The following is a 12084-nucleotide window of genomic DNA, read 5'->3' as shown; positions in this document are numbered from 1 at the left end:
TTTCAAGACAGCCCTCAACCTCTACCACAGACATTAGAGAGAATTGAAAAATCAAGTTCAAATAACAGTCAAGAACTCTTCACTGTCATCAAAGAACTCTCCAACCGCTCAGCTGCAACAAACAACATTATCCCCTCACAGGAACTCTGCGACAACCTTGCAATCTTTTTCCATGACAAGATTGCCAACATCTACCGAAACTTCAAACCCCAGCCCAAGGCCACCAATTTCTTCAAGAAACACAATGACCCCGCTACGACCACAGGCCTCTGACTAACGGAATGGAGCCAGCTCTTTCAACAGGACATCGCCTCCATCGGTCCATTCCGGGGCCCCACAGACCAATGGCCTCACCACATTTTAAGACATAGGCGAAGACAGGAACAGCCACGTACTCAACATCTTGTTCAACACCATTGCCACAACCACCTTCCCCAAGGACTGGAAACAGGCAGAAGTCAACTCCCTACTAAAGAAACCATTGGCAGACCCCAGTGAACTTAGCAACTATCGACTGATCTCCCTGCTTCCGTTCACAGCCAAAGTATTAGAAAAAGCCATCAACCAACAACTCTCCTTACATCTGGAAAGGAGCCTCCTACTCGACTTCACCTAATCCAGATTCCTCAGCAACCAAGGCACTGAGCTAGCCATCATAGTGGCAACAAACAACATCCAAGCCCTACTCGACCAAGGAGAGATTGTGGCTCTGATCCTCCTAGACCTCTTGGCAGCCTTTGATATGGTCTCCCACCATACATTCATCACAAGGTTGCACTAAATAGGCATCCAAGGAGCCCCTCTCAGATGGATCGCCTCTTTCCTCAGCCGAAAAACACAAAAAGTTCACCTTCTACCCTTCACCTCAGAAACTAAGGAAATCATCTGTGGAGCACCCCAAGGATTCTCGCTTAGCCCTACCCTCCTGAACACTTATATGACACCTCTGGTCAGCATCGTCAAAACCCACGGACTAAACATCATATCCTACGCCGACAACACACAACTCATCCTCTCCGAACACGAAACCAGCACCAAGACCAGCTTCCACAACTGCATGACAGACATCAGCTACTGAATGAAGGACAACTGCCTGAAGCTCAACACGGACAAGACAGAGGCACTGAGTTTTGGAAACAAAAGCACCCCATGGGATGCATCCTGATGACCCTCAGAATTCAGATCTACTCATACCTGCACTGACCACACTAGGAACCTAGTCATCATTCTGGACAAGCTAACCATGACCACGCAGTTCAACTCCGTCTCCTCCCCCTGCTTCTTCATCCTCAGCATGCTATGTAAGATATTCAAATGGCTACTCCAAAGTTCAAGACACATCACCACCCAAGCCCTTATCTCCAGCCGAATATAGACCTGACTGATTGTGTCTGTGACCTCACCTGCAAAAATGGCATTTGAGGTTGTCAAACTGGAGAGCAACACTGTGACTCAGCTCAAGGAATGTTGTCAGGAGAGGGGGCTGTCTGCTAAAAGGATAATTAGAAATTAGAGCTCCAAAAGGCCTTGAAAGCATGGGAAGAGACCCACAAGTTGCCAGTCAAAACAGAAGAACAGGAAGAGGAGGAGGAGGGATTAGAGCAGGGCCTACAAAAGGGTCCTAGAATACAGCCTGTTGAGGAGGGAGGTAACCTACTCCCAGGACTGGAAATCTTCTCCCGAGCAAGGAGTAGTGAGTCCTGTCACAACTTGTTACCAGAGAAGCTGGTGAAAAGGAAGGCAGAGACGGAGTACAGGCTAGAGTTGGCTAAGTTAAAGATGGAGGAAAAGAGACTGGCCATGGAAGCAAAGAAATTGGCCATGGTAGAGGGAACTGCTTTGGAGGAGTCTTGAGGAGCTGGGCATCAAAGCCAGACAGGCAGAGACCAGCAGTGATGGTGGCAGTATTTCTTAAGTGCCCTCTGGAGACAAGACAGTCCATATCCCCAAAAGGTCAGGTACTTGACTTTGTTGTGGGGGACGATATTGACAAGTGGTTTGAGGTTTATGAGATAGCCTGACAAATGCACAAGATTCCCGACGGGGGCTGAGGAGGGCGGAGGGAGTAATCTGTGGAGGCATATCCCTAGCGAGGGGCTCTCTCCATGGCTTCTTTATGCAGCAAATAGTAACAGAGTGAAAACTCAACACAAGAAAAATCCCACACCAACTTAGAAAAATAGAGTAAAATGTAATTAATTATTTCACGCTATAATGACAAAAATTCAATCAATATAACTGGAGATATATTAAATTTTAAAGATTTCAGGTAAGTAAAGTTCCTAAAAGCACACAGCGCCACTTGCGGTTATCTGGTCATGCGAGACTGGGTGAAAGTCACAAGTTCAGGCCGAATGTGAAGGAGCGCAGGCTGGACACAGGGAACAGGTTAATCCAGCTGAAAGAGTTACCTTCAAAGTCAAGTGCTAACAGTTCAGATTGCGGTAGAAGCAGCAGCGAGGAGCAAGGAAAGAGTTGCGGATGGTCATCAATGTAGCAGAAAGATCAGGCCAGGCGTCGCAGACTGTTGTCGTTCTAGAGCAAAGATCCTATTGGGCATCACGGATAGTCGCTGCTGGAGCTCAACATTGGGGGTCACAACGACTTGTCGATGATGCAGCACGAAGTGCAGATCTGGCGTTGCCGGGTGTCGCTGTGGCACAAAGATAGCATTCATCAGTGCTTCTTGTTAGTGGGCGGCAAGATCTTGGCACAAACTGACCCGCTTGTGAAGAGGCCGAAATGTCAGGATTTCTCCTGCTTTTCTTTTTAGGAGAGAGCTCAACTGAGGCCACACCAAGGGTCCAGAACCTGAGGGGCACATCTTGGGGGGTCACAAACTCATTCCAGCAGAGGGCAGCAGGGCTCAGGCAGGTCTAGTTGCAGGCCTGCTGGGCGGTTAATGTAAGGCCCTGGAGCTCATGTCCCTGTAGTTCAGAACTGGAGGTCAGTCAGCTGATCCTTGAAGTCACTTCAGCCTGGGATGATGGTTGCTGGTCCAACCTTCCTTCTCCACAGGTAGGGTAGCAGGCGGTTTCGCAGCAGAGTAGCAAGGCAGCAGTTTAGCAATCCTTCCGCAGCAGAACAGCACAACAGTCCTTCTGTAGTATCCACATGTTGGGTCTGAGGGTACAATATATATACCTGGTACTTTTAAGTAGGGGAAGCTTCTAGATAACATCCATTGATGTACATTGAAGTTTCCTGTCTCCAAGCAGGCTCCATGAACAGCCTATTCAGTTGCAGGCGGGGATGTGCCCAGCTCCGCGCCCCCCCTCAATCCTGCCAGTTGATGGTCCATGTAGGCACACCTAATCCATCTACTGTGTGGCTGTCTGGGAGGAATAAACCCAGTGCAAATGCCAACTACATCCAGTCATGTGACCCCGGAATGGGCTGCAGGCACCAAATGGATAACACAGGAAAATACCAACTTTCTAAAAGTGTAATTTTCAACGGTGTAACTTAAAACCCGTCTTTACCATTAACCCCTTGCGTGCTGCCGTCGGCCAACGGCCGACGCAGCCCCGCCCACTTTGCGGACGTGCCGCACTGCCGCGAAATCGCGGCCGCGGCAAAGGGGTTAAAGAGTATTTTTAAATACAATTTCTCAGACACCAAACATTAAATGTTTACCTGTTCCGACTCAAACGTTAGCACTTATTAAATGTAATAAGGCAACCCAATGAAGCCTATGGGAGAGGTAGGCCTCACAGTAGGGAAAAATGAATTAAAGAGTTTTCACTACCAAGGGATGTAAAACTTAAAAATAAATGTCCAACTTTTTCAATACAGTGCATCCTGACCTATGGGCTGTTGAGGGCATACCCTAGGGGTGACATATGTATTAAAAAGGAAGGTTTTGGCGTTGCAAAAGGTTTATTATGCTAGGTCGAAATGTCAATTTAAACTGCACACGAACTCTGCAATGGTAGTCCTGAGACATGTCTAAGAAGCTACTTAAATGGGTAGCACAATGAGTGTTGCAGGTCCACTAGCAGCATTTAATTTATTGGCCCTAAGTACAATTAATACCATGCTCCTAGGGACTTATAAATAAATTAAGTGTGCCAAATAGTTGTAAGCCAATGTTATCATGTTTAAAGGACAGAGCACATGCACTTTAGCACCAGTTAGCAGTGGTAAAGTGCACAGAGTGCATAGGTCAACAAAAGACGAGATCAGCAGATAATGGAGGAGCAACACAACATTTCTGTAGGAATACTACCTTAAGGCTGATAGGCCTAACATTAGGCCAACTCCCTTTGCCTAACAAGCCGAAAACACTAGGAGGTATTCGGATTTAAGCCCATAATGGAAAAGTACTCTCACCAGATCCTGCTTTACATTAATAGAGTACATTCCACCATATGTAAAGCAGAAATGTATGTTTTTCATTATAGGCTACACAAGTTAATACTAGCATTCTCTGAATAAATGGATCAGCAAGCACTTACTCAATGAGTTTGAAACAAAAAATCAGAACTCAGCTCCATGGATTGATGTTGGAAGGTGAACAGATGCAGGATCTGAAACAAACTTTCTTTCTGAGTCTCTTAGAAAGATTGAAGGTTACTAAACTTCTTGGAATCAACATAAAATGTGTTGTCCCATAAATCTTACTTTTAGCCATTGAGAAATATCACATACATTTGTCTCATTTCACCAAAACTACTGCAGCTGGAGTTGTATCACAAGGCATTTTGACTACACCAGTGACTTTATTAGTATATTAGAACATTGGAATGTTAAGCTCCCCATTGAAGACAATAGAGCAGCAGCAACATATAAAACCTGTTATAGGCTCACTGCTCTCAACATTACAATATCCTAATACAGAACCTCTGCCTCTCTCTCTGGATTGGGCAGGGGAAAGCGAAAGGAAGAGCTTGTGCAGCAAGGCACATAGGATCCTTCCTTCCTCTCTTCTACCGTAGCCAGTGCTTAAAATGGGCCGGTACTCACTGGTACTGAATACCGGCACTTCTAAATTTTCTGCGCTTGAGTACCGGAACTTTTTCTTGTCTCAAAGACAGTACCGGTACTTATAGAGCAGCAGCCCAACTTAATTTGACTTCTAAAAAAAAAAGCTTTGACACACAGCTAACGAGTCTGTCCGCTTTTGTGAAGCACTCGAGTGCTAATCTCCCCTTAACATCTCCTAATTGAGCAATGCCCCTCCTCCTGTTGTGCTCTCTAGCCGGGGTTGCTGCAGCCTCATGTACACACGAGATTCTTTCAGCAGACCTGCACGCTGGGCTATTGTGCTCTGACTGTTGGTCATCCAAACACCTTCAAAAAGTGGCGAAAGCTTTGTTTTTTAAATTTCTTCATGTGCCCCCTGCTGTCCAGTTCCCTTCAACCCATTTGCAAGGTGTAAACGACTTGGTGCAGGACAGATGAAAGGCCAAATTTGCATCTCACCCCTCTCCCTACTGATAAACACACTGCAGCCATAGCTTGTCAGAGCTTAACTTTTAAAGAGGAGAAATAATATACATGCTTTTCCTTTAAAATGTAATTGATCAAAAAAGTTTGTGATATTGTGTTATGTATGTTTGATTTCTATAGCACTTTTCCAATGCTTGTGAGATCCAAGGCGCTATTACACTGGAAACAATTTAAGAAGGGGTTTACACTCAATTAAAAGTAAAATATTTACCGTATTTTCCGGCGTATAAGACGACTTTTTAACCCCTTAAAATGTTCTGGAAAGTCGGGGGTCGTCTTATACGCCGGGTACCAAAATTGGCGGTATGTTTTACATAGCGCGGACTTCACTCGAAGCAGTCAGACTGCTTCTCAATTGAAAATGGTGCCGCTTAGGGAACTCCAGCACAAGAACAAAGAACGTAGACGATGGTGGCACTGTGCAATAACACGATATCAGCCCGTCGCCAGGCACTGAAAGCGGTCTTGAAAATAAATTACAGTTATGGCAGTCAACTACGGTAGCACAAGAACGAACGTTACATAGGCGATGGTGGCACTGTGCAACACGATATCAGCCCCACGCCAGCCAGAGGCTGGCGAGGGGCTCACATTGAAGTGTGGCTCAATGCTTAGAGCGGCAGACCTTGATGCAGAACGCTGGCCAGGGACCAGGGTTCGATTCCCGCCTCGGCGGGTTTCGGGCTTAAATTCCTCTGACCGGATATTCTCGCCTCAGTGCCGATTCTAAGCATGGGTCCCACGCTGCAACTCTGGGCAATAGCTTGCTTAGTCTCCACAAAGGCCCCCTGATACACAAGGGATGCCTGGTTTCACCATGGGATGCCCAGGAGTGGACACCCCACAAGGAAAAGCCAGGAGGGGTTCCCTTGTGGTAGGAGTACAAGCGCCGGGATGCCTCCGGGTCACTGTTCGCGCTATACAAATACGCCACATTTACATTTACATTTACTCAAACACTGCGCAAGTATCAAAAGCAAACAAATGGCGCCGTGAGCCCTACCTAGACTGCAGCTGCACATCCCCAGGCAGACGAGGCGCTCCTGCACATGTGCTGATTTCTCTCTCCTTCCATATTTCTTACGCTCATCGGAAGGAGAGGAGCGTCAGTACCACATGATCTCCTCAGTCCATGGAGATAGAAAGGGGACTGTAGGATGTTAGGAAGTGGGGGTAGTCTTATACGGCGAGTATAGCACGAAACCTACATTTTGTCAAGAAAAGTAGGGGGTCGTCTTATACGCCGGGTCGTCTTATACGCCGGAAAATACGGTATGACATTAGAAAATAATTTTAGTGAACTTTTTTCTTCGTGCCTTTGAAACAATTTCTAACATAAAGCGCCAATGAAACGAAATCTTAAATGAATAGTTTCATTTGGTCATGAGGTTTTAGCAATGATTTTAATTAATGGCCCCTTAGCACTACTCGTAGCCCCGCCCCCATGGCTCCACCCCCACATCCCTGCCCGCCCCTAACCCCGCCCACATCTCAATTTGGTGAGTACCTGCACTTATTTTTTTCCATTTAAAGCACTGACCGTAGCTCACAGTGCCAATGGAGGCTTTGAAGGAGAGAGGGGAGAATTCTGTTCAGTTCCTGGGTCTCCCCGGCTTGGGTGAATGAGAAAAAGCAGTTTAGCTGAGCCCATGGAGAACCAAGGGCCTTCAGCATACTTTCACGGCTACTGCTGTGAACGTTCAACAGTTTTCAGTCGTGGACCTGTGCGGGTCTGTTAACTGCTGAAGATTTACAACAACAACTGTGAAACAAAGGCTTTGGGCCATGGAGGTTTCAACCTCCTCGCTCTCCGGGAGGCCTTTGTCTTTTTTAATAAGCACATTCTGCCCTCATGGGGCGTAATGTACTAATAGCCTGCTGTAACGGGATGTACCAGCGATTAAAGGTCCTTGCATTCAGCTCAGGCTTTTACGCTGCTGCGGGCCTTCAATGGCCGGTATAGCCCACTACGGTGGACTATAAGGCTATATTACATCGCATTATTACTGAGCCAATTTAAACTACGGAAAAAGACACCAGACAGCTGTTATCCGGGAAGAAACTAGAATCTGTGAATATAAAACTGCAGAACAAGTAAAAACAAAAAGTAATTTAAAAGTATCAAAGAAGCAAATGAGCGACAGGTATATGAGAATCAAAAGGAAACAATAGTTTGTAGTTACAAACCCTTTTGACCCCTAAATGATTACGATTCCATCACTTAAAGAGCCGCAGAAGGCCTGCCTAGCACTTCTTTCAAGGTTCATGAGGAGACGAATGTGCTGTCTAAAAGCGCCAAATGCTGCTAGGTTCTCAGGAGATGGCTTGTCTGAAAGCTCAGATTTACTCAGAAAACCATATGTACGACACTCATGGTCACCTATAGAGCATAATAAAAACCGATCACTGCAACGTAATACCACTTAAGACTCCAACATTAGATAAGTGAATATGTGCTCAGGCAGATGAAGCATTCCTTTCTATGGCACATCTTTACTCAACACTCCGCCAATATTTTGTTATTCGGCTGCCAAATCCTTCTATGGTGCCACATACAATTAATCAAAAAGTGCTCATTTGGTGTTCCAGCCATACAAGCGGCCACACCGATACCTCATTCTACGTTCAACTTAGTACAATGTGAGACTTTTGGCCATGTAATATTTTCCTCCGACAACGCCATTTATTGTCCACACGCTTACAAAGCTATTAGATGTGCCACTCAGAATCTGAGAGCTGCACGAAAACCTCTTAACAAACGAAGCTTTAATAAGGCAGTATCGTTCAACTGTTGTAACAGTATCATAATTTCCTTAAAATGAGGTGGTACAACACTGCATCTTGACTTCAATCAAAAAGCAATTGTACACATAGGACACATTGCAAAGCTTTGCTAGAGAAATGCACCTGCTGCGTATGATTACACAATAAATACAGCCCTTAAAATAAAAAAGCTGAGTCAATCACAGTCATATAAAGTAAAAATGCACTGATTTTAAAGAAAGTAAGATTTGTAAGTAAAACTTGTCTTACGCAAATATGTGGTAGATTTCTTCTGATCTTCCCTGGCGTAATCTTAATATCCAAGCCCCTGGATTTGCCTTCAACTGAAAGTATCCCTACAAAGAAGCAAGAGAATAAAAAAACTAAATTATTAGTACAAATGAGACACGAAAAGACATGCAAGCCCTTAAACTTAAGTTGGAATTCTTGAAAGGGTGTGTGACAGGGTCTGCACAATTCCACCACAAAACAGTAAAATGCGGCTTGCTTCTTCAAAGAGTCGGCAGTGTACTAACCAGTGTCCCTGCAAAGTGGCAGGCGATAAGGAGAACTAAGGGTCTTTTTTAGAGTTTGTTGGACAGCGCGAAAACATGGCATATGTCCCTTCTGTCGTACTGTAAGTGCATTATTGTCACATAGCACTCTAAGTACAGCCAGTGGGACATGTGGCACCGTTTGATGGAATACAATGTATGCCAAAACCTAAAGGAGGAACGAAGTTCTTTGTAAGAGTGAGATATTAAAACAGAGAACAGGGTCTCAAGGTTGAGATGTAAATAGTTTGGGGAACAGTCTTTGCACTATACCATTAGACTGAAAAATGTGGCCTCCTAATGGAAGGTGTCTGTAGTGCAGCAATCCAGTCCACAAAACAAAGACAAAACGTTAGCAAGAATTAAAAGCAAAAGATCGACATTTGTTACTGTTAGTAGGTGGCGTCAAATTGTTGTGGCCCTCTCCAAAACCAAAAATGTGAACTCCATTGACCATTATGGAGTGCCTTCAACATGCTCTATTGGCCCCTCGTCCATGTATTTAGCCTTTATTTTTTCCTGAAATGTCGAAAAACAGAATTGTTTCCTTCCTATGCAGACTCCCCAATCACATTATGAACTATTTGTTTGGAGTGTCGATGGACCTCTTAATATGTAATTTACCTGTGACAGTCGGAAACAGCTACTGTAGTCGCAGAGCAATGCCAGAAATTCACTGACAAAAAGAAGGGTGGAGTTCTGTTATAGTTAGGTATGATAATAAGATCATACCTTATGTTTTAAAAACCTAGAAAATCACTGGAAAAAAATAAAGATTAAAGCAACGTCATGGTTAGATGTTGAAATTACACAAAAACTGACCTTTAAAAACCAAATAAACACTGAAATTCACCAGTAATATTTCACTGAGCTAACTATAACTTGCACCCCGCCACTCACTACTACTCAGAACATGGTAAATGACATCACTGATGGCATTTCAAATGACATCACTGATTACATCATTCAATTACTGACAGTTTGCTATACGCTTTTACTACTGGTGGTTATTCAGCAAGCTACTCCTAGATTACATTTTTTTATTATCTCTGTAGTGGTAGTGGACATTAAAGCAATCAGCAATGTATTAATCCTTAATCATTATTACCATTCAAAAGAGTGTTTGGACATTATTTACCTTAATGAGATGTACCTATTAAATACAAAATCTAACATAAATGTTTGAGTCAATGGCTTCACATCTATGCTTTAGCCAATGATTTAATATGTGAGGTCAGAAGCAGTGTCTGGTGGGGGTGCAATCTATAGTTAGCCCACTAAACTATAACTGGCGACCCTCAACCCTGTTCACAGGCCAGGTCGCTCCCCCACCGCGTCAGCATCCCCCTTGTTACCTCTGTTGATTCCTGCATTTTCCCGCTCCCGCCGCTGCCTCCCCTGCGGCCCCGCCGCCCGCGCCTGATTCGCCACCGGCTCCCCTACCAGCTGCTTCTCCCTCCCTCGCCCCCTTCTTAATGGAGGCCGCTGCGCACTAAGGGAGCGACCCTCGACCCTGTTCACAGGCCAGGTCGTTCCCACACCGCGTCAGCATCCACCTTGCTGCCTCTGTTGATTCCTGCTTTTTTCTCGCCGTTCTAGTGCTTTCCCACTCCCGCCGCTGCCTCCCCGCCCCTGCGCCTGATGCACCATCCGCTTCCCCTCCCAGCTGCTCCTCCCTCCCTCGCCCCCTTCTTAATGGAGGCCACTGCGCGGCCGCACGCAGCGGGCGCGCCGCTGGCCTAAGGCAAAACCGTCCGCGCCTGGACCGCGCCCAGCGCCAGAACCCCTGGACCCCACGCTCGCCACGACGCCAGACTCAGATACAACCCCGCACGCAGCGGGCGCGCCGCTGGCCTAAGGCAAAAACGTCCGCGCCTGGACCGCGCCCAGCGCCAGAACCCCTGGACCCCACGCTCGCCACGACGCCAGACTCAGATACAACGCCGACTCCCTCCACACACTCAACGCCGGCCGACACAACACCTGCTTCCAGGCCGCCCCGAAACGGACCCACGGACCCTTCTCCTGCCGCACCTGCAGTTTCACCTACGACAGACCGACCGAACCTCTTAGAACTAGCCCCAACCACCTCCGCTGCATTCTGTTCAACACCCGCTCCGCACCCAAACACGCCCTCGAGCTCTGGGACCTGCTCGACGCCTTCGTCCCAGACGTGGCCTTCCTCACCGAGACCTGGTGGAATGACTCCTCTGCACCCAACATCGCCATAGCCATCCCGGACGGCTACAAGATCACCCGCAGGGACCGCGCCGATGGAGTCGGAGGAGGAATAGCCATCGTCTACAAGTCCGCCCTCTAGGTCACCACCTACGCAGACGACACCCTCAACACCGCCGAACACTTGCACTTCCGGATCCACACCGACCCCAACACCACTCTCAGAGAAACACTTGTCTACAGACCCCCCGGACCCCGGGCTCAGTTCAGCGACTCCATCGCCGACCTCGCCAGCACCCACGCACTCGCCTCCACGGACAACATCCTCCTCGGGGACCTGAATTTCCACCTCGAGAACAACAACAACGCCAACTCCGCCACTCTGATCGAAAACCTCGCCAACCTCGGCCTCAGACAACTCGTCACTGCACCGACCCATGCCGCAGGCCACAACTAGACGCCGTCTTCTCCAGAAGCACCCACGTCGCCTTCGACTACACCTCTGAACCCCACTGGACCGACCACAGCTGCACCCACTTCACCTTCAAAAAACCAACCACGCACCATCGCACCCAACAGCCGCCGCGCCGCTGCTGGAACAAAGTCACCGAAGACCAGCTGACCACCACTCTCGACCAGAACCCACCCATCGACCCCACCTGCCCTGATGCCGCAGCCCGAAACCTCAGACAGTGGATCGACGACTGCGCCAACATCCTTGCCCCACTCAAGAGACCATCCAACAGCCACGCCAGCAGGAGAGCCACCTGGTTCACCGACGAGCTCCTGACCTCCAAACGCACCTGACGTAAGCTGAAGAAGAATTGGCTCCACAAACGACCGCCAGCAAACCACGCAGCCCACAAGGACGCCACCCGCAGACATCACCACCTCATCAGACTAGCCAAGAGATCCTCCTTCAAAGACCGCCTGGATAACAACGCACACGACAGCAAAGAGCTCTTCAGCATCGTGAAAGAACTCTCCAATCCCGACGCCAGCGCCAATGACATCCCGCCCTCCAAGAACTGTGCGACTCACTGGCCATCTTCTTCCAGCCCAAGATCACTGACATCCACGACAGCTTCAACTCCTCGACCGCACCAACGATGCACGACTCCACCACCCCCGCGATCAC

At 47.5% G+C, this 12084-nt stretch overlaps 1 protein-coding gene across 1 annotated transcript in view; it reads right to left on the bottom strand.

Moving 5' to 3' along the window:
* UGGT2 (UDP-glucose glycoprotein glucosyltransferase 2) overlaps nucleotides 1-12084 on the bottom strand; it is a 1432652-nt gene that overhangs the window by 328343 nt on the left and 1092225 nt on the right. Inside the window, exon 29 of the mRNA XM_086936163.1 lies at nucleotides 8485-8570. Within this exon, the coding sequence (XP_086792289.1) occupies nucleotides 8485-8570 (86 nt within the window). The remainder of the gene's footprint in view (nucleotides 1-8484; nucleotides 8571-12084) is intronic.

Source organism: Lissotriton vulgaris, chromosome 8 (genome assembly GCF_964263255.1).
Source record: "Lissotriton vulgaris chromosome 8, aLisVul1.2, whole genome shotgun sequence".
In the NCBI taxonomy this organism is placed as follows: Eukaryota; Metazoa; Chordata; class Amphibia; order Caudata; family Salamandridae; genus Lissotriton; species Lissotriton vulgaris.
This window is presented reverse-complemented; position numbering and strand designations above follow the sequence as displayed.